Below are 23,211 nucleotides of genomic sequence, written 5' to 3' on the forward strand. Positions count from 1 at the left end.
GAGGAAGAAAGATGTATATAATTGAATCTTGCCTACAAACTTTCTATTTTAATAAGGAGCAAACAGGAAAAATGTTGTATGCTATAAGGTTTGAACAAAATGAAGTTTACAAGAGGAATGTCAACACTGAGAATTTTTATGAATAGTCTGTAATGATCGTATGTCTTCAGAGTAAATTTATAATTAACCACTCATCCTAATATTCTTTAGGCTTATAAACTGCTCCCTAATGAATGGTTGTGCAGGCAGGAGGGCTTCTCAGGAACAGAAAAGGAAATGGCTAATTTTATTAAAGATTTGCAGGTGGGGGGGAACTATCCGCTCGGGCCCCCCTCCTGTTCCTCTCTTGGGACAGGAGCTTTCTTTCTCCCAATAAATATATTCTGCTCACAAAAAAAAGAAAAAAAAAAAAAAAGATCTGCAGGGTCCCAGTGATTTATTAACACTGCCGTAGCCCTGTTGCTGTCTGAATCCTTTACTGGTTAGGACAGTGGATAGGCTGTCATGTGGTCCAGGCTTATGTTCAGGCCACACCAGTAAGTCTGTAAGTAATGATGGACGACCACCAAGCAGCATTAAATTTATTCCTAGGTCATTTCATACATCTTTTGATGCACAGAGCCACTCTAAATAATATTGTCGATACCTTTGTACAAAAGAAGCCTGCACCTTGGCATCATGAACAGATCACATGGGGATGTATAGCCTCCTAATGGACTCAGGGCTTCGGGATGTGATGTACACACTTGAAAACTCACTCTGCCTTTTGACTTAGTGACCTCAGAGGAATTACTCCTCTATCCTTCAGTTCCTCTTATATAAAATGAGGATAATGCTCTATCTCAGAATTAAGCACCACCAGGGCAAGGCTTGGGATGTAGCTCAGTGGTGCAGTGCCTGCCTAGCAAGAGTGAGGTCCTGAGTTCGATTCCTAGTACTCTTCCCACCCTACCAAAAAAGTATTATGAGGGCAAACACAAGTGAAATGCTTAGAACTACTCCTGGCACATTCTGCTCCCCAACTAAACATCAGTAAAATCCTCACCACAGAGAGTGGTGCAATGAAGATCCACTATCAAATAACCCTGCTTGTAAACCTGACAATTTGCTCTAAGAAAAATGATGCCATTCCTAGGATTGGTACTATACTAAAGATACAAGTCTTGGAGGCCAAATATTCCTGAGTCCCTTCCCTGATGAACATACTAATGGGGAAATGATATTTCTGTGTAACATGGTAAAGAGTATAAACTCTCCAGCTGTCCATTGTCTCTAATGCATTTTCAAGAATATTTTGGATTTGTCTTTTTAAATGTTTGTTCACATAATCACATTGCTTCATAAAATCTATAACATTTTTCAAACCCTAACATATGAGAAGAGTATAGGAATGTTACTCTGCACCCGTAATAGATGCTAATGTAATGTGACCTTTTAAAATAAGGTTTGATTATGCATTTCCACGTGTTAACTTGAGTAATCATCCAGACCCTGCTGATGGTCAGTAGAAAGTAGGGTGTATCTATTAAATTATATTCAAAGCTTCAACTTCTGGCTTGTAAAGTATTTTTCACAGTTTGCTACATCTAGACTATTAACTGTAAATACTTTTGCTTGATTATGAAATACAGGAAATAACAATGTTAAGTTGTTCAAAACAAAATAAAATATACTTAAATTTCAATAACACACTGAACACAAAAATTACAATTGGTAAAATAGGACACTTGTCACAACTTGAAGAAAATTCTGTTACTAATTCAGTTAAGAATCCCATTTAACAGGTTTCAAACCACAGTAATTCAACATATAACAACTAGACAAAGAGGAAGCCACACAAACAATGGCATGAATAGAACTTTTCCCAGTATCTGCGGGCACCTTTTGTCATTACATTACCGTGACTTTCTCTGGGGAAAGACGAGGAATAGTCCCTCCAACACCTTCTTCAAGAAACTGGCTCTTTTCCCAGCCCTTTTTAATTCTCTTTAGCTTCCTGTTTATACATGGAAGGAGTAAAACGATCTTACCCAGAATTACAACTGAGGGCAAAACAAGAGCGAGAACAAAGTTTGGTGGTGTGTAAAATCTGTAGTACTCTTCTTCAAAAGCTCGCTTCCATCCATAAATGAGAACGTGGAAAGTACTGATGAGCAAAGCAACATACCCAAGGGTAGACTTGGGGCAGGGAAAGAAGAGGAAGAATCAACGAGAGACAAGTTACTCAAATTCATGAATTAACCTATTCAAATAGAATACTGTTCATATTTTGCTACAACAATCTTTTCTTAAATTAAGCATTGTCTTCTATTGTATCAAGTAATTTTTAGGCATTTCACATATATCATATATATGTGTACCTACTGTTCACATGCAGACCTTATTTTACATAAAGAAGGCCATACTGCCATTTCATAGTCTATTTCATTTATTATATCATGAATTTTTTTATGAATTTAGGGCAGGGTCTACAGGGTCTCACTATGTAGATCAGACTCATAGTGATTCTCCTGTTTTCAGCTTCCCAAGCATTGGGGTCACAGGTGTGCACCAACATGCCCAGTCTCAATCACCGTCTCAGCAGGCCCCAGTTCTAGGGCCAGCACAGCATGCCAGGGATTGAACCCGGCTGCTGTGCTCTGCCTAAGCAGGTGCTTTAGTCTGCTGAGCTATCAGGCCAGCCCTTATAATGAATAATTTTATGTCATTAAAAATAAAAACCTGTTAATACTGTGTAATATTTATTAAGTGGATGTGCATAATTTAGTCATTCCTTTTTGTTGATCATTTACTGTTTTATTCTTTAGCAATAGATAGTGTCACTTTAGGGCTTTTTCTGTATTTTGCTTTATTTTCTTAGAATTGATTTCTAGGGGTTGGGGAGATGGCTCAGTAGAATAAGCACTTCCCTGGCAAGTGCAAGGGCCTGAGTTCAATCCCTGGTTCTGACAAAAAAAAAAAAAAGAATTGATTTCTACTAAGGCATTACTGTTCTTTTCTTTTATTTTTTTGTGACAGAGTCTCACTATATAGTGCAGGCTGGCTTTGAACTCACTCATGTAGCCAAGGCTGGCCTTGAACTCATGGTGATCTTCCTACTTCAGCCTCCCAAGAGCTGAGACTACTAGTATGTGTTACCATGGTTGGCGATCTTGTCTTTTCTTAAGCATATTGATACACAATTTTAATCTTTATAAAGGTTATCTACATGCCCACTGTGTATGAAAATTATGTAGACACATATAAGATATATATTATGAAATGTGCACAATAAACGTTAAGTGCTAATTTAATGTTTCTCATAAGTATATACATATTATATATATATATATATATTACATACATATATGCTTACATGCAGGAAAATATAAAAAATTCTGTAACATTGCTATTCGATATAAATAGCAATTTTAACATGACTTTGAGTTTATTAAATGAGATTATTAAGTACTTCACTTAAGCACTTTATAAGTGAAATTCTGAAGGATCCGCATTCTTCATTTCCATAAATTATTATGTTTAAGATTGCTTACTATGAGAAATAGGCAATCTTACATAAAAATGTTAATCATTATCATGTAACACCTAACTTCATCAGGAACATAGAAATTCTCCAGCAGGCAAAATGTTTGCAATTACTCATGTAAATTTATAACAGTACTATGCATCTGTCTGGCACCTTCTATCAGAGGGCCTTCTGTTCTTTTTAAGGTGTGGTTACAGTAGCAGTTGGAAAAATACTCACATTCTTTCCTCAAAAAGAGAAAAAATGAACTTAAGAAAAGGTTATGCCTTTAATTTTTTTTTAATTTTTATTTATGTGTGTGTGTGTGTGTGTGTGTGTGTGTGGCCAGCTCAGCCCACCAGGGGGCGGGGCTGGCTGGCATGTGGTGCTGGGGGATTGAACCGCGGTCCCTGGGCTTTGCTAAGCTTGTTCTAAGTAGGTGCTTTAGACCACTGAGCCATCTCCCCACGCCCCCTATGCCTTTAATTTGAATGAAATTTTTTACATGACTTCCATAAAAGAAAAATCTCAAAAAATAGGTAAAGAAAAAAATACAAAGCTTATTGTACCACTATATTACACAGTCCACATATTGTGTTGTAAATTTGGACACTTAATCAATACCAATTTTGTGGCCAAATAGGTAGAGTCTAAATTTGAGTTACATATTTTTAAAATGTGCAAATATACATAAATATTCCTAGAAGAAACGAATGTTTATCTTTTTAAAGAAAACATGGTGTTCTGAATATCCTTTGTGGACAACCTCTAACTGATATACAAACACATATACTAACAAGATTCACAGGACTGGATGCGTGTCCAAATCCACTTACCACTGGCATTGTTTTGCTTGTTATTGTGTATGTGTGTATGCACATACACACATTTCTTTAAAAGATTCTGACTTAGCTTCTTTCCCCTTGAATTCAAATTTTTGAGAATGTTTTCCTGGAAATATCAGATGACTCAACATATTAATATTTCAATGCTTTTGCTAAGACCAAATTGACTTTTCAACATTAAATTTGATTTAATGCTGAAAGATCAAATTTGATCAATAAATTTGATCTCTCCTATTTTTCTTTCTTTAAAAGAAACTCTTCACCCTTAACATAGTAGACACTAGCAGTGCAGAAGTCTTCAATGTAATGCCACACTACCCCTTTACTTACTCATCAGAGTGGCCCTAAACTGGTCTCCAGCTGTGTGTCCTTTGAGATAGATGTGTAAGTATGGCCCCAAAGGCACCTTTTTGTAAGTACTGTAGTTTATTTAAAATTGAAGCTCATCTAACTATCAAAAGAAAGCTTCCCAATCCCTTATCAATCAAAACTCCAGTACCTGAATAAAGCCGAATTCCCTCCAATTTAAGGCATTGCTCACTGAAGGAATGGAAGTGATGGCCAGAAGGGAAAGCAAGCCAAGGCTCATTATGCCAAAGGAGATGTACATTTCAATCCTCCACACCTCCTCCTCATTCCAAGAGTTTTCAATATTTGCATGAACCTAACAAGAAGACAAATGTAAATTTCCTTTATTTGGTAGAACATTAACTGAGTCAGCACAGAACTGACTCTGGCATAAGAACCAGGTCAGTTGCTTTAAACTTGATTATTTTGAACCCACTGTAGGTTCATTTTTAAGCTAGATTCTAATTTCTAATGCTACCTTTGGATCTTCTTTTTTCACATGTATAAACTATATGTTGATTTATCTCTTATCTGTCTTCTCTAGGAAATTGGAATCTTCTGAAGATAAATCACTATGGAACCAATGTATTTATTCACTTGAATTGCTTCTTTAATAAACTTTCAAACTTCAGTTATGTTATTCAGATGTAATATTTTTCCAATGTCTTCCCATTACATTAATAATGCATATATAGTCAAGTCAGGCTTACCTGTGAGTTTGTGGTAATTTCTGTAGAGCTATACCCTAGAAATGTCTACCCACAACAATATAACTAGAGTATAAATCAAGGATTGGTCTTCCTCAATTGAAATTGATTTATGTAATTACAGAACATCATCTTAACATCATCTTAAATTTGCCTGTTTTCATTTAACACAACATAAGTGAAATTTCTTAAAAAGCCACCATTTAACCTTTAGTTCCCCAAAGCAATCATACCAATATTCTGGAAGAGCTCAGAGAGCTCATCTATCAAAAAGTCTATCCAATATCTTCTTGTTTCATGTCTACACAGCAATTCAGAATAACAGCATATGCTGGCACAGTCAGGGACCACAGCCAGGATCCACTTGCCCTCCCAGCTCATTCATCTACCCTGTTAAAACAAAAGTATTTTCAGTGTTCACTATGGGCAGCAGAGCTGCACATTATCGACCACATAGCTGTGAACTACAGGAAAAAAGGCCACTCCTCCCATGAACTGAGATTCTGATGGAAGGCAGACAACAGTACACATGATAAATAAGGTGAATGCCAAGTGCAGCAAAGTGGTAAGTGCTACTAAAAACAACAAACAGAGCAGGGTTGGAGGGCCTGGGTGCTCTCTAGCTGGTCACAGGCAGGTGCACAGTTGAGTGTCTAGTGGAGGCTTTGCCAAGAAAGTAAGATCTGAGCAGGTGATCAGAAGGATGTGGGGAAGCTGGGCCAGCAGACATCAAAGCCTTAGCATTAAGTGTTTTCAGAGTGAATGGTTTGATAGAATCAATCTATTGATTTAAAAAAAAACTGTTTGAAGTTTTGTTGAAAAAAGCTTTATTACTGCATAGTTGAGTTATGATGGATTGGCTCCTTGGAAACTTCAAACACTTTTGCACACTGGTCTTGATGCAATGTCTCTGGATCCCAGTGAGAAATGTTACACTAAACAGCTTCGGGGAAGCCCTTATTTTACACTTTCTGGAGGGATGAGATAAACGCAGTCTGCCTCATCAGCAAGCCTCTCCTCTGAAGCTCTTGCTGAGATCTTCCTGGGGAGCTAAGTGGTAGGAAGCTTCACCAGAGGAACGAGTATTTTTCCACACTTGATAATAAGGGCCTTGCAGCAGTACCTCCTTTTTCATTATATCAGCAATCTCAAAACCAAAATAGAAGCTGCACAAAAGCTCTTAGCCCACAGATGTGTACTCTCCTTCTTTCTCTTGATCTTCTATTTTGTTTCATATTTTCACTAATTCTAATTTTATCACATATGTTTACTGAGAGTTGCCTTCTCATTTTATGGACCATGGCCTGTTATAATACATTACCTTAATTAATGTTAATCTAACATTAACAGTGTTATTGTTTAATGGTGACAATGGTCATTGAAGTCAAGGTAACAGCAAAACAATGGGGAAAAATGCCAAAAAACTCTTTCCTAACTTCTTTGTTGTCTGTAAAGAAGGGGGTGATAGATATTTCTACTGTTAATCATTTTGAATTAGTCATATAATACTCAGGCAAAAACATTTTTACAAAGCAAGTGTTTCTCCTCCCTAAACCTGTGGAAAAACAATTTCCATTATGAGTGCTATGTGTTCTCAAAGCCTCATTGATATGTGCCCTCAAAGCCTCATGCAGTCACAGGTAGGTTACGTCAGAGGTGGCTGAATTTAGAGTGTGTGACTGATTTGTAGTGCAATGCTAAGATTAAGGGTTCTAGGATTAAGGGTGGGTGTTGTTTACTAAATCAGTGCACTGACTGGACTGGCACCGCCCTACTCCTGGGAGCCTGGATATAGTGCAAAGAACAGAAATCCCTCTCTCCCCTGTTGCTCTTGTGCTCTGCTGTCTTCTGCCTGCCATGATCTGTTGCCCTTCTGTCATGTGCTACTCTGCCGTGGAGTCACTGGAGTATGGACTGAAACTTCTATGAACTGTAAAAGCCAAATAAACTTCTTTTCTTTCTTTTTTTTTTTTTTTAACTTTGGGGGTCAGGTATTTTTGTACCAGCAACAAGAAAAGTAACTCAGACAATGAGCTATATAAAATGTTACGCTACTTAAAATCTTATGCTCTATGTTAATACAGTATTTTATCAGAGTCAGATAAATAACAAAAACATTATGTACCTGCTGGTAAGCCATGTTGAGGAATAAGTATCTTTCTGACCTTCTCATAGGTAAGCAGAGGCTGTAGGCAACATGCACAACCGTGAAGAAAAAACTCAGCAGTCCCAGCTGTTTCCTGCACTGCAACCATGTCTCCAGCCAGGGCGGAAATCTCCTATACTTGGTGCCATAATAAAGCTGATAAGCAGCTGCCAGGAGGCCTGCTAAGTACACCAGGGACAGCAAAGTAATGGCCACTATGGGCAGGGTCTTGTTCACAATCTCAATGGGAATTTTGTAAAAGTCACTTTGCTGGCTTCTTGCGTAGGGATGTATCACATCTCTGACAAAGGAGTAAAGAAAGAAAAATGTGGCCAAGCTTATGGCTACCACCATTGGCCCCCTCCAGAGAGTAAATAGTCGCAGGGGTAAATTTTCAATTTCCCTGGCTGATGATAATGTCCCCAAGTCAACAGGAACAAAATTCAACTGACGGGCAAGTTCAATAACCTGTTGTCGAGCTTGGATATTGTTGCTGCATATATAGACCTGTGGTAAGACAACAAAGATGCATCATTGCTCTGCAGTTTATAAAAATGGCCAATATCATACACTCTAGTCTGTGGTACATCAGTTGTAATGGCCTTGAGCAGTGCACATGGGTAAAGTCAAGGAGATAGAGCATTTAATAATTTATACACTTAATATTAATAGATTTCAAATAATGTTCTAATAACAAAACAATTCTTGGCATTTGTGATGACATGAAAATAAAAAGAAAACAATCTAGCTGCAGCCTAGGATTCGATGGCTTGAAAGTGAATGGTTATCAAGACCCTGATACATAGCATGCAATGATATAATACTTTCATTTGTTTTCTAAGAAATCCAATAAACTGGGTCACAGACAAAATTACAGCAGTCAGGAGGATGAGCTAAGAGGATCACTACATGTTTGAGGCCGGCCTGCGCTACTTAGTAAGTTCAAGGCCAGACTGACATATACCATGAGACCCTGTCTCAAAAAAATGGAACCAAAATCATGTTTAATTTTAGCACTTTTAAGAAACACTTTTGTGTGTTGCTACTCAGAAGCTTATTCAGAGTTCTGAAGAGGCATTGACAGATTTTTCTCATCTGCTTCATTCTTAAACTGAATATGGTAAGTACTATCATGGGCTCTTGTGCTATAAATCTAAACAAATTTGAGAAATCCAGTTTGCCTCTACTTGTCCCACAGATACAGTTTATGCGTAACATAAACTGTATTGTTTTATACTCTATGAATATTTAATTTATGTGAAATAAAAAAGGTTTTCCTAAAGTATTCATCTTGGGAATAGTGTTTAATAGTATCCCATTCAGATATAGGATACTGTGTATAGGATACCAAATAGTGGCAAGGAAGGAAGGAAGGGAAAAAGAAGAGGGAAGGAAAATGGGAGAGAGGAATACAAAGAAAGACAGAAAAATAATTATGTGTTGTTGTTTCTATTTTCAAGGAGAAACTCCAAGAATGCATCACATAATTTATCAGCCAACCTTTTCTTCTCTGTAGTTGATTATGACTAAAAAGTTCATGTTATTTTCTCAGCTTTGCACATCACTTGGGGAATCATTTCAGGTGCTCATACAGTTTTCAAATTAAATGCCTAACATCTGCTTATCTACAAAGTACCAGGTAAATCATTAATAAAGTCTAAAACTACCTACCTGGCGGCTGGCATCTTTAGGTCCTAACTGAAGTGCCCAAGCTGAGATGACGTTGAATCCTTTGACAACCAAGGAATCCGGGAATAAGGAGGCCAAATATTCAGCATTGGATTCTGGGTATTGGTTTACCCTCATATTATTGCTCACATCAATTAGGATTTTCCCCACAAGAAGATGTCTCAGGTCCCATAGGGAGGTATAATGTTCTCTATGCAGTGCAACAAATATGATGTTTGTTTTTGTTAAAGCATCTTCGTGATGGGTGACATCCACCACATGAGGAAAAAATTCAGATGCAAACTTAGGATTTCTACTTCCTATCACTACATGATAGCCACATCTAATAAGCCGAATGGTCAGAGATTTGGCAAAATCCCCACTTCCAATTACACCCACAGTGACTTTTCTTGCATCTTTGATACCATTTATGCCATTAGGCAAAAATGTTTCACTAAGACTCTTCGGGCTTCCCATCATAGAGATTGATTCCATGATATGAGCTCTTCCGAGGTCAACAAGAATATCCTAGAGGAGAGAAAAAAGATGCTCACCAGTTATCTATTACTAAACATCCAAATGCTTCTAGACGTTTACAATAATGTATTGTGTTTCTTGAGGGAAAACATTTTGGAGCACTATAGAGTTATATAACCTGAAATACAATAAGACACAACTTGTAAGCAAAATGGATCTCTAAATAGAAGAATCAGCTATCACAGAAGAGTACTCTGCATGGGGCTTCTCCAGTCTTAACATGCACACAAATCACCTGGGAATCTTGTTACAATGTCAATCTTGACTCTGTAGGTCTTGAGGGAGGCTCAAGGTTCTGCATTTCTTCCAAAGGTGGTGGTGATGCTGCTGGACTGTAGGCACTTCTTTGTGTCACAGGTACTAAAGCATGAAAGAGACTAAAGTTTCCCAGCAGATCATATAGCAGCAAATCTGAAACAAGTGCAGAAAATGACCTTGACATCAAGTGATAGGTCACAAGGCAGACAGAAGATGAAAAACTGTAGGATAAGCATTTAAACCAAAACTGTCAAGTGATTGGGGTTATGTGGAGTCTTAAACTGTCCTATATACCTGAGTAGCTAGTGACTCTATGATTAAATGAAAGTGAAATAAGTCAGTCAATACAAACTGAATCCTGGAACTTAAATAATATTTTAAGAAAATCAGGCATCGAAGCACAGCAAAGGGTTAAACACCACAGAATTCTATCATTCACCTTATAACTTCATTGAGAGTTTCCCTATAGAAAAGGGTTTGGTAACATGATTATGGTCTTAAATGATATAAAATTTATGAAATCTTTTCTATTTGCTGGCTGTATGATGCAATTTAGGGCTGGCGAGATAGCTTAGCAGACTAAGCACCTGCTTAGGCAAGCACAGGGACCAGGGTTCAATCCCCGGCACCATATGCCATTCCAGCCCCACCCCCGGGTACTCTGAGCCTGCCACTGAGACTGGGTATGGTGGCACAGGCCTGCAATCCCAGATCTGGGGAGAGTGAAAACAAGAGGATCATTAGTCTGAGGTGTATAGTGAGACTGTACCAAGTATACAGAAAAAGAAAAAAATAATTTAAAAATGATAGTTTGTTGTTTAATAATTGTCAAATTATTATTTTTTAAGTTAATTCATTTTATTTTTTTCCATAATTTTATTGAGAAACAAATAGCAACGAGACAGTTTCAAATCAAATGGATAGTACAGTTTCAATAATTAACACATTGCCAGCTGTCTTCCTAGTGGTTATTTGTTGTACAAGATGCAGACATGATATCCTATTTGCAAACACTATTAGAACAAATCCCTCTATTCATTCAATTAAGAGAATGTAGCTATATATCTATCCTAACCATTTTGAATACACAGATACAAAATGGTCATTCATCTGTATCCCCTTTTTTTTTTTTGTTTAGTTCCATCATTTAAATATTATAGGTGAAAAATAAATAAATATTATAGGTGTGTGAACTCAGCAAAATATTCCAAGATAGTCCAGTAGTCCACAGTACTATTGGGTCTTCTGCTTGACTGGCATGTCAAATTATTTTTATTTAAGATTGATATCTCAAATGTTCATACTTGTGATAACTTGGTCAAAAAATATAAATTAGATTGCCATGCATCAGTGTTGCTGTTGGGTCAGAGTGAAAAAAATACTATGCCAGTCAATCCCATTGCACCATTTCATTCATGGTCACAGCAGATGCAGAGCGTGTCAAAGGAGCTAATGAATTTTATAGCACAGGTGGAATGTTTCAGAAAAAAACAGTTTTTGCTCAATGAAATGTGAAACTATTGGAGTGAAGAAAGTTCAGCTTTTTACCTTAGACATGGGTCACACTTAATGATTTCAAATGCATCAATAAATTAAACTTTAGAAATACAATACCAATACCACTTAATACATCGCGCATACTGTTTTAACTCCATCCAGTGCTTTACTGAATCCAACACAATCACCTGATGAGACAAGTGCTACTATGAAGCCTGTTTTGTGATGTACTGATACATACATACATAATTTTCTAGGATCCAAAGTGAAAAGGGGGAGATCCATGATTACAGCCCAGGCAGTCCGGCTGAAGCAGATGCAAAGGGAGGATGTAAGGAACTTAAGAAGGGATTTTATCAGAGTAGCGCTCCACTGTGCATAAATACCATGTTTTCAGTATCCATTCTCTACTGACAGACATATATGCTGCTTCTAAGCTATTGAGAATTGCGCTGCTGTGAACATGGGCATGCATGGGTCACTGTCATTTGATGTCTTTATCTCTTCCTGGAGGGCTCTCACTACTAGATCGAACTCGTAGTGATCCGCCTGTTTACAGCCACCCAAGAGCTGGGATTACAGGTGCGCACCACCACGTCCAGTCTCAACTACCATCTCAGCGTGCTCCAGGGGCAGAACAGGCATTGCAGGACTGGGGATCGAAGCCCTGGCCCCTGCTCTTGCTTGCAGGCTCTTTAATCCACTGAGCTATTTGGCAGGCCCATGAATGCATCATGAGATGGTAATATTAAGTGAAATAAATCAGAGAAACAAGCTGAAATACTCCATGGTTTTTCTTATGGAACAAATTCAAAATATAAATAAGGATCATAAATAAAGGATAAAAGGGAGATGATCTCTTGCAAATGGGAATGGGACCAAGAGCTAGAGGAAGAAGAAGAAAAGGAGAGGAAGGGGCTAAAAAGGAATAGTTATGAGAGGCCGTGTGGGACAGTTACATCTATGCCTCACTGCTGCTTAGCTTTGTGCAGTGATCTTAATGACCAACTTGGACCCTGGCAAGTGGGAAAACTCACTGTTTGAAAGCTTATTACGTATTTCCTTTCACATCTTTCAAGACAGAAAGAAGGGGGGGTAAGATACTTGTATCTGCTTTCTTTGGTGTAGTCCTATCTACCCAGAAGGCCACGAGTTGCAGGGCACCACAGTAGTACAAAACTGTCAACATTTTTTTGGAAATACTGTTGGATATCTAGGCAATCAGGAGCAGTTAAAAGATCCAGAATTTGTGAAATCACTGCTAATTTTACTTAAAAATTAAGAGTGAATTTACCTACTCTCAATCACATACCTTATCTTAGGATTGAAAAAAGATAACTAGGTTCACAAATTCAAGTATCCTATGTCTCAGTTACAAGGTCTTCTAAGTATATATACTATAGAACATCTTGAAGTATAAGAATTGCAAAATCTTTACATTTAAGCAACTATGATGATCAACACCTTTTCCAACTAAAAACTAAAATAAGTATTAGTTACTTGCTTATTTTACAAAGCAGGTTTAAACTCCTGTAAGTCACCATGCCCTTCAATAATGTGACTGTGGCCAGGAATAGAAAGTGATCTAATAAATGGGACTTACAGTTTTAAGGATTATAAAAGCACGACAGAGAGAGAGAGAGAGAGAGAGAGAGAGAGAGAGAGAGAGAGAGAGAGAGAATGTGTGGTGTGTCTATCTATGAGGGAGAAACAGCAAGTTTTAATGGAAGGTGGCTTTATTTATTGTTTAAAGGATGTAATATCACATGATTGTGAGCTATTTCATAGTTCACAGTGTTTTTATAATGAATACTATCTTGTTTAATTCTCAGATGTTGCAGAATACATATTATGACTATCTTAGAGGCAAAGAAACAAAGGCTTGGAAAACAAATGTACAGTTTACAGTGATACAATGAAGATTCAAACACAGTTTTCTACCCTGTGCTCATTTTGAGATGACAAAGCAAACGTCATATGGAAAATCTCAAACCTGTTTAGCATCTTCAAATGTGACCCATAATTCTGTTTCCTGTAACTGCTAATTTTAAATAGGTAAAATATAAATCTCATCTTAGGCTAGAATTCCAGTTCCAAAACAGATAAAATATGGTGGAAATAATTCTTGCTTCTGGATGAAAGTCAATGATCTGAATTTATTAATATAGGTTAAACAAAACATGATTCGTTACTGTGTAACTTTTGAAGAACTCCAGGTAGCAAACCATATGTGCTCTGGAGACTCTGCAGACATGGCCTGGTATGTCCTGCTTTTAGAGGAAAGGAAAGAAGAAAGCAAGGAGAAGTATGTTCATGTCCTGTTGGACTCACCCATATCCAGATCTAAGAGCACCCTGTCACTTACCAACTATCTGGTGCTGCTGATATACCAGAGCAGAAATCTCATCCATCCATCCATCCATCCATCCATCCATCCATCCATCCTTCCTTCCTTTCTCTCTCTCTCTCTCTCTCTCTCTTATGAATTCAGGACAGGGTGTACAGGATCTCACTACATAGATCAGACTCATAGTGATTCTTCTGTTTTCAGCCTCCCAAGTACTGGGATTACAGGCGCGTGCCACCACACCCAGTCTCTATCACCATCTCAGTGTGCCCCAGGGGTGGGGCCAGTACAGCATGCTGGGGATCGAACCCCGGCTGCTGTGCTCTGCCGAAGGAGGTACTTTAGTCTGCTGAGCTATCTGGCCTGCCCCAAACTAATCAATTTTCAATTCACTAGCCTAGAATTTTGGGTTATTTAGTTAAATGGCTGAGCTGAAGTGGGGTCATCTATGAAAAATAAGGTTATAAAAATGACTTAACATCTGAAGGAGGCTTGTCTCCTTAAGAATATGAAAAACCTTACATTGTACATTTCCTTGGACAAGAACTGATGCCACTCTAATCTCAAGGGAGATCAACTCTTCTGTGGTTCGCAGGAATTTATCTAGGCCACTCTGTGCTTGTCCATATGAGATGAAGGCACATGAAAACATAGCACTCGCAATCAAAAATTTTAGACTTTCATTAGGAAGAGGCAGGCTTATTTGTAATAGAAATAAAAACCTCATAAGCAACATGGTCATAGGATATCCTAGAAAATGAGAGATGAGAGTATCACATGGTCTTTGTTGATTCAAGTTATTCCTTTGTGTGTGTGTGTGTGTGTGTTTGTGTGTGCACGCACATGCACACATGTATGTGTGTGTATAAAAGTATTAAAGTCATACTTACAAACTGACATGTAGCTCACATAGTACTTCCATAGATCAAATTAATGACAGCGCAGTGAATACATTCTTACTTAAAACTAAAAAGTTCAGAAAATAAATTTGCTTTTTTTGTGATTTTACATTACAAGTACTAGAGCACTGTTTCCCAAATAGCAATTTAAAAAATAGATGAAAAGTGTAGGAAGTTTTTCAAAACATGATTCAACTTAAAAGAGTTGTCCTTCACACTGAGATTGTGTCTTTCTTGCTTTGGGCTGTCACCATTACCTTTTTGTTCACAAAAGAACAGCGGTAAGAGTTGTTTAAGCTTCCAATCCTATGGAGCTCTTTTTCTCCTTTTCATTTTCCTGGTCTGTAAATCTAGCAAGCCTGAGGGTTATCATAGCCTTCGGAATGCTGTCAGAGTCTTCAGAATGCTGTCAGGGTCTCTAGAAAGCTGGGTTAGCCTTTAGGAAGGGTTTGGACTTGTGGGGGGAGGTCTTTCTGGAGGGGAAGTCACGAGGCCCCTGCCCTGCAGTATCTGCTTCTGACACCCCAAGGGTTGAAGCACATTCTTCAGATAAAAAGTCGGTGTCCTGATCTCACTTTCAGTAACAAGAAAGTAATTTTATTAGGACAACCTTTGCGCTAAAATAATCTGTACATTTTCTTGGTATTTAAACAAAGAAAATCTAATTGTATATGGCAATAACAAGTTTCTGTATGGGGAAAGTGGGTTTGATTTCAGGTTTTTAGTTTCTGGAAATTCTCAATTCTGCTTGAGCTGTGATGTCCCAGTGCAGTTGTTATCCCAGTATAGCCTTGAGCCAGAGGCATCAGTATCAGTTAGGAATGCTAGAAATGTCAATTCTCAGCCCGCCCCCAACTTCCCCAACCAGAGACCTGAGGAGGGGGCTTGAACCCAGCAATCTGTGTTTAGCAAACCCGCCACATGATTCTGCTGTCTGTTTAGGTTTCACAACTATCCTAATTTTCTTTCCTGGAAGCTTAAATTCCACTGAAATTAGATTACATTCTTTCCCTCAGATGAAACTTGGATACTTTGAAGGTCATTTTCCAAAATTGTAAAATACAGTAGTCATTTATTAATTTTTTTATAATTGCAAATGTTTATCAATATTTCAGACTTGGGTCCTCGTGTTTTGTGCTTATATTTTATAGGACTGAACCAACTGAAAACTTAGTGCCACATTATAAAGATGATTAGCTCTATACTTTCAGGATTTTTTCTCTCTTTTAAAATTTTTTTTTTATTTTTCAGGATTCTTGATGAACTAGAGTTTTTAATGAGACAAATTTAAAATTTTCATGGTTTTATTTTTTAGGTTTGGTAGCTATTGTATATGTACTTTTATATGGACATGATTTCATGAAATTTCTAGCTGCTAACAACAAAAAAAATATGCTTCAATCTCTAGTGCAGGAAAGCAGTCTAATATGTATGTGCTTGGAAGATTGAGGAAAAAAAAAGGTTTTGGTTAAATTTAGTTAGCCCAAAAATTTAGTCAAAAATTTCCCGCCAAGGATTCAATTAGTATGATTTTAGATCCTTTGATAAATTTAAACCAAAGACCTCTCCCAATGCCACTGTGTCCATTTTTCTCATGGGTATGGGACAGAAAAGAATGCTGCACACTCCCTTCCCACACCCAAACTGAAGCCATTATCTCAAGCAGAACTATGCGCCCTGAGCACACTGGCGTTCTGTAAGACTGCAGTTAATGTGATCCTGAGGTATGTCTGAAACGAAGCTGGACACCGCATGTCACAGCTCAAATAGCTTTCCCATTGGATAACCTTGTTGCAGACAGCAGTTCCAGATAAAGATACCTATCACTACTGGCTAGCAAATAAAAGATTTTCTGTGCTGTAGTAACTTACCTGTAAATAAACAGTATTCTAGCCACTCTGCAAACTCATTCCCCTCAATGTGTTTAAATGTCTTGCTACTTAATAGACTACACATAATTGTGGTTACAACAGTACAGATGTGCACTGAGTATCATCAGTTTTAGGTTTCGTATGTCTGGTGATTGCCACCGATCTAAGAGTCAGTCCGCCACCAAAGATGGCAATGATGCCCACTGATCCATCCGTCCCTTCCTCCCTCTGTTTACCCATACATCGCCATTCACTTATCCAATATCTGACTCAGTTCTATGCACTAGGTGTTTGTCTAGGTACTGATGCTATAATGACACAAAACAGGCACTCGCTTCCTGGCTGTTGAATCAACATGATAAAATCATGAAGGCTGAAACATACATAGCGACTTTAGAAGAAACCAACTTTACGGAAGTGTACTTTGCACTCAAAATTTCAGCCATTTGTATATATGCAAATTAATGACTTTCTATTAATAGCAATTTTAAGCAAATTTGCTACAGAAAACTCCTCTTTAAAAACAAATCCTACTCCCTCAGTGTTCTGAAAACTTCACTGCCCTGCATTGTGACTGGAGTTTTGTCACCTTGGCTTGAGGCCACAGTAGTCATGGAAGATACCACTACTCTGGTGGGTCTAAAGGCAGAATTACACTCTCAGAGCTGCCTCTTCTCACAAGGGCCTGAAGTAAGCTCCTAAAGCAGTAGTTCCCTTCCCTGTTGGCACAATGGAGTGACCTAGAGAGCTTTAAAACCCTGATGATCCCTGGTCCTGTCACTGTCCTGCCATCTCAGTTTTTATGTAATTGGTCTGGACTTCCACCTGGACATCAGGATTTTCTAAAAAAGAGGTCAGCTGTGATGAGTACATACCCAAGATCGAAAACAGCATTACTAAAAGGTTTTAAGATTAAACCTATTTATTTTGATCCTTGGAAACAACAGATGTAGGTTTTTGACTCTCACTGTGTCCATTTTTATTGTTTGTAACAAAAACGAAAACCCATAATCTCAGTTGTATCATCATCACAGCTTTCCTGGAACACAGGAAGCTGAAAGACACGCATGCGGTCGGTTTCCCTCTGCTGCTCAGGCACAGTATCAGAAGAGCCGCTCATGCTTTCGCAACTGCCCCTCTTCACTTTCTGGGAAGAGCAATAATGCCATTCCTGAAATGCGTCACCGCCCCACACAGCACAGTTTGTTCCTATTGTTTCATAACAATGAAAATTCAGAATGTTCTGATGACAAAGTCCCTCCTTTCTCTTAAAAGGGGCTCTTCAGTTCTCCAGGCATCACGGTCCTGGTGATTGAAGCAGGCCAGAGTTTGCAAGCGGGCTCACTGGCTCTATGCTGGGGCTGATCAAACTCAACTGCAATGATGACGGCCCAGCAATCTGGTTAAAGTGCTTATTCAGGAACGGCCCATGTCTGGGCTGAGGCTAAATTCCCCATTTCTTAAAGCTCTTAGGTGACACCCATGATGCTGATTGATGTGCTACACTTTAACTAAAAAATCCCAGGGCTCCCTATATTATCATTTGATAATATGTTATTCAAAGATACTCACATTAAATAGCAGATACAGCTGTAATTTATAGAAAGTTTTATATTTTGATGTTGAGTTGAAACAACAGGAGTAGGCTTCAGAAATCACCTTGATTTTCTTTTACCAGGTCTGTTTCCTTAATAGAAAACTAAAAGGCTATAGGTGATTCCATGGTCATTTCTAACACTACAGTTCTTTTGCTTCTCACTATATAATAACACCACAGCCTCACCTTATATCTCACTCTTCAATTATAGGAACGCCATCTAAAGCATTTTAATTAATGTATAAGTTCCTTGAAATTTCAAGGCATAGTTTTTTTGCTGGACCTTTGATTTTCTGTATGCATTTAATATCTCAGAGTTGATTATGCAGGTGGGGGAATTGTACTATATCCTCCTATTTGCTTCCTAAGGTTTTCAGATTAGAAGGATTCTTTGATATTCCTCTAGCTGAACAGCAATGATTGTGCAGTTAATTCTGAAAGATGTAGCCTAGTTTGTTTTGGGTGGAAATATCTAGGGCATTAATTACTGTACTGGATGGCAGTAGCTGAGAGAGCTGTCCTGGGAGATTCTGATGATATTCACAACCTGCAGTTTATCCAGAAAATGTACTCCTCCAGGTCCATGGGATGGGGCAGCCGCATCTTTTGTAAGCTCACATCTGGACCTTCTTTGTCTCTCCTTCAAACATCTTGCTCTCCCAAGGCATCACAATGCCCTCTCTCATCCCACTGCTGTCATCTACTGACTTATAGCTTATTCCTTATCACTGAAGAGCACATCTCATTGTTTATACCTGAAGCAAATGTCATCCCTGACCGGCTGAGAGGATGGAGGAGCCATTTAATCGTGAGGCCCTGGTTTCCCTTCACTTACTCATCAAAAGCAGAGAACGCTGGCCTAGCTGCTGTCTCAGTCTTTTACTTCCTGATACCGCCAAACAGTATCCCCTGGCCTTCTAACAACATTAATTTAATTATTCACACTGACAAACTTAGCAACTGATCTATGGACCTCACATTACTTTTCTCTTCCCCATCCACTTGCTTATGATTTATCTCTAAATGCAGCCTAAATTTTACAGTGTATATGAGTCATTCTTTTGAAAAAGATCCTCAACTCCTAATCTTCATCCTAGCCACTAGAGAAAACTTTCATTCTGGAAGAAATCAGCTATTCACTTTTTAATATGGAAGTTGGTGAAGGTTGCTAAGGAAAAATCAGACAACTGGAGTTGATGAATTTCACCTTAAATCACCAGCTCTATTTATCGAAGGCTCAGCCATGCACTGCTATCTTACAGACTATCCCTTTCTCCCTCCCAGTGGTTATGGTTTGTCCTTGCTCAGTGACAAGTTCAAAACCAAACTCTTTCTCCACCCACACCTGTTCTCCTTCACCCTAGAATTCTTACTGTTACCCAGACAGATAAGTCAGATACCTCAGAGTCTTTCCATAGTCCTTGTTTCCCTGCATCCTTGACATCAAAGTCAATGTCAACACCTGATCTTCAAAATGACACCAGCTGCATCCAGGCATTTTATCATTTTTCACTAACCCAAGCTCTGCAAACTGTGTTTTTGAGACAGTGTCTTGCCAAATTGCCCAGGCTGGTCTCAAACTCTTCAGTTCATATAATCTTCCTGCCTCAGCCTCTCAGTTGCTGGAGTACAGGCCTACGCGACCTTACCAATCTTGCCAACATTCTAAAAGGTCAGTCTATTGTTTTCTTTGCCATTTTCGAAACCATTCTCCACAGAGCAACTAAAGCTACTTTAAACATAGTAATTATTAAATGTTTTTCCTCTCCTTAAAATCAACACTTTCTTTTACTCAGAACCACAACCAACTTCCTGACCATGATTGTGAGGTCCTGGATGTGCTAGGCTCTGTTCACCTCCTTAAGGGCTTCCGGTGTCCTTGCTTCTCAAATGCCTGGCCACAGCATCATTTTTCTAGACATAGACAAGATCCTTCCATTTTCCATGTTAGGATTTTTCATATGCTTTTCTGATTCTAGTAAAACGATTCATTCTAATTTTTCCCACTTCTTGTCAGCCCTTGTTAAACTTCCTTTGCAATTTTTATTGAATGGCTTATTTCATGTTTATTATATCCCCACCAGACAATCAGACCCTCGGGGGCAGACTCATGTCTATCTTGTCCATTCCTACCTCCATGCTGTCTGGCACACAGTAACTAGGCATGCAATAAATATTGGCTGTCACCAAATCCATCCAAAATGTCACGATAAATGAGATATAATAGGTCTCTTGGTAAGAGCTCTTTTTTTTTTTTTTTTGCTGATCAAGGTATAGAAGTCCAAAGAAAACAAGTGATACATCAATGTCTCTGTTACGTCTATGTCTTGGTTATGGGCTCAATGTCATGGTTATGTGCTGAGTCCTGACTGTATCCTTTACCAACCCACAGGCCTAGTCCTTCAAATTTTTGGTGCATCCTCTTTTTCACTTTATAAAGACAGAATTTACAATTTTTCTTCCAAAATTTGCCTTCATTTGTTCTATTTTCCAGCATAAAAATACAATTATGCATAAAAGTACATTATTCTATGGTACCAGTACAGTGTCAAGGGACCTGGATAAAGCTTTCCATTTTCCTCCTCCACCAGTGCTCGCTGATGATGATTACTGCTATTGTCACAAGCCCCCCACTGTCACAGGCTGATGCCAATACGCAGAAACTGCAGCTGTCCCCAAGCCAGCCTGGGTTTTTAAACATCTAGAGAGGTAATTTTTCTTCATCAATTATCCTCTCTGTAAGTTTTAAAGCAAGACCGAGAGAGACAGCATTGCAGAGAGAGAAAAACAGCATTATAAAATGAAAAAAAACACTCGCTTCCCCCGCAGCCAAGACTGAGAAATGTTACAGGAAAAAGAGAAAGGAGATGGGGCAGCAGAGAAAATTAAAAATGCTCCAAGCAGGAGGGGTTATTAACTGGTCTAGAAATTAGTCTCTGGTGAGGGAGGCTTGAGGACAGCCAGTCTGAATTCTGTTTCTCCTACAGGGATGAATGATAGTTAACCACGGTCAGAAATAAGTTTTTCCATCTAAAAAACTGCCTGCCTGAGGAGCAAAAGTTGACACCAATCCATCCCGCACAAGGGTGGGGAGATAAATAGAAATCTCTGGAAAAAGATTCTCTTTCTCTCTCCTTTCTATTTTCCAGAGCAAGATTTTTAGGCGTTTTTAACAAGTTTTGGGGTTGGACGCAGGACACTCAGAGAGGAGTGCAGTTACGTCCCACCAGTGTGGCCTACACGTCGCGATTCCGACGCGGGCAGCTGCAGGGCTGCGGGAGAAGCCGCTTCGCGCAGCAGCGCCGCAGGATCATCCCGAATCGCACCTTCTGGACCCCGAACGGAGCGGCGGGAGACCCGGAGAGGCGAAGAACCGCGGGGTCCTTCCTCCCTCGGCGGGCGCCTCCACACCCCCTGGGGCAGCTCGCGGCCTCCCTGCTCCCGGCCGGACCTCAGGACTCGCCCGGAGCCCCAGAGAAGGCCAAAGCGTGGGGGGCGGAGCGGAGCGCAGCCCTCAGCCACCAGGAGCCCCGAGCCCCCCAAGAAGGACCTGGCGGACCCCATGCACCCGGTCCGGCCCCACTCCGCCCCGCGCGCTCACCTCCGCGCCGGCCGGGTCGGGCAGGACGAGCCGCTCAGCTCCCTGGCGCGGCTCCGGGCCCTGTGTGCTGCTCCTCGGCGGGTGTCTGCGGCTGGCGGCTGGGAGCTGTGGAGCAGAAGGACGAAGAGGAAGGAGGCGCAGGGCGCCGGCTCAGTGACGCCGCTGAGCCTCCCCTGGCCGCCGGGCCGCGGGGGCGGATGGGGTCGGGAGGGCGCGCGCGGCGGAACGCGGAGCCCTGCAGGTTTGTCCCTCCCCCTCCCCCACGCCCCGGGAGCTCAGGTCCCAGCCAGGTTCCCGCCGAAACGCGCGGGGCTGCACCCCCTCCCCACCCCCTGCTGCCTCCGAGGAGCTGGAGCGCAAGCCGCGCCCCCTCGCCCCCCACAGCGCCCACCTCGGAGCTCCAGGTTCCTGCGGAGCCTCCGAGAACCTGCGCTGCTGCTCCGGGACGCGCAGTCTCCTTCGGTGCTTAATCGGGTCCTTGGGATGCCTTTTCCCAGAGCCACACAGGACGCTCTTCCCGGTCCAGGCAGACGGAGCCTGGACCCTGCCCTTTGGTCTCCCGTGCGGTGCCTTGAAAGCGCCCGGCCTGGTGTGTACGGAAGAGCTTAGGCCGGCAGTGGGGAGCCCCAGATCCCGCGGAAGCTGCTCACCGCCAAGGACTCAGTGGCCTTGGGGTGTTCAGGGTGTCTCTAAACTGTGAGGGCGCCCTGACTTGACTCAGGTATTCTGTGGGAGTTCTCCCTGTGCAGTACAAGTAGTGAGGTATCATTTATATACCCTGGAGGAGTCATTATATTTATAATTCTCAAGTTTGGGAACGGTTGTTTTAGATATTAATAAATTACCATTTTAACAAAGTTTAAAAATCATCTTGTTGTATGCAGCTACATTAGATAGAAATATTATAGGTAGTGAGATAGGGCCAGGCCCAAAATCGAAGGAGCCAGTGCAGGAGAGGAGATGCCTTGCAACAGGCGCCTGTGCAGTGAGCCAGACCTTAAGAGAAAAGATAAAACAGATGCACCCACATGCCTCCCTAAAGATAAACATCAGGGATTGCTGTTCTAAGATAGTATGAGGCACCTTGGAAAAGCCAGGAAAGCCGCTAAACCACCCCCTACAGGAAAAGGCCCCATTCTGTATTTGTGCCCGCTTCCTCATTAGATCCTAATTTACAATTTAATCAATTTTACCTGAGCAATTACGCTTGTAATCTTACTGGCTGAATACAGTTTTGCTCCACTGAATGCCCACCTTGCAGTTTCCCAACTTGGACCTGCCTCACCTGGTTGTTTTCGCTTTAGGAAAATCCTTAGAAAAGGCAGCGTCCTTGGCAATCCACTTGGGATTTCTGTTTCTCTCTTGGACAGGAGCTTTCTTTCCCC

At 40.2% G+C, this 23,211-nt stretch overlaps 1 protein-coding gene across 2 annotated transcripts; it reads right to left on the bottom strand.

Annotated features, from left to right (window-relative positions):
• Positions 1 to 1,872: 1,872 nt before the first annotated feature.
• Positions 1,873 to 22,845, bottom strand: Steap2 (STEAP2 metalloreductase). 2 transcript variants are annotated; one of them, XM_023707131.1, is made up of 7 exons: positions 22,218 to 22,845; positions 21,827 to 21,931; positions 9,992 to 10,167; positions 9,223 to 9,747; positions 7,531 to 8,058; positions 4,850 to 5,014; positions 1,873 to 2,178 (listed from the first exon to the last, which is right to left on the bottom strand). In XM_023707131.1, exons 4-7 carry the CDS (start codon positions 9,712 to 9,714, stop codon positions 1,891 to 1,893), a joined length of 1,473 nt encoding a protein of 490 aa, XP_023562899.1. In that variant the 5' UTR covers positions 9,715 to 9,747; positions 9,992 to 10,167; positions 21,827 to 21,931; positions 22,218 to 22,845; the 3' UTR covers positions 1,873 to 1,890. The 2 variants fall into 2 exon arrangements, with proteins under 2 accessions (XP_023562899.1, XP_004646881.1); XM_004646824.2 differs by having other exon boundaries at positions 1,891 to 2,178; positions 9,992 to 10,116.
• Positions 22,846 to 23,211: the final 366 nt, after the last annotated feature.

The sequence above is a fragment of the Octodon degus genome, unplaced genomic scaffold, assembly GCF_000260255.1.
Source record: "Octodon degus isolate 3935 unplaced genomic scaffold, OctDeg1.0 scaffold00281, whole genome shotgun sequence".
Taxonomy (NCBI): Eukaryota; Metazoa; Chordata; class Mammalia; order Rodentia; family Octodontidae; genus Octodon; species Octodon degus.

Bases quoted from the DNA above. Each gene is read 5' to 3' on its own strand.
- Steap2 (XM_023707131.1), bottom strand. From the start codon at position 9,714: ATGGAATCAATCTCTATGATGGGAAGCCCGAAGAGTCTTAGTGAAACA. The intron at 8,059-9,222 runs GTAGGTAGTTTT...GTCTTACCACAG, and splicing joins CTAAAGATGCCAGCCGCCAG to GTCTATATATGCAGCAACAA. The intron at 5,015-7,530 runs GTACATAATGTT...TCTTCTTGTTAG, and splicing joins TCAACATGGCTTACCAGCAG to GTTCATGCAAATATTGAAAA.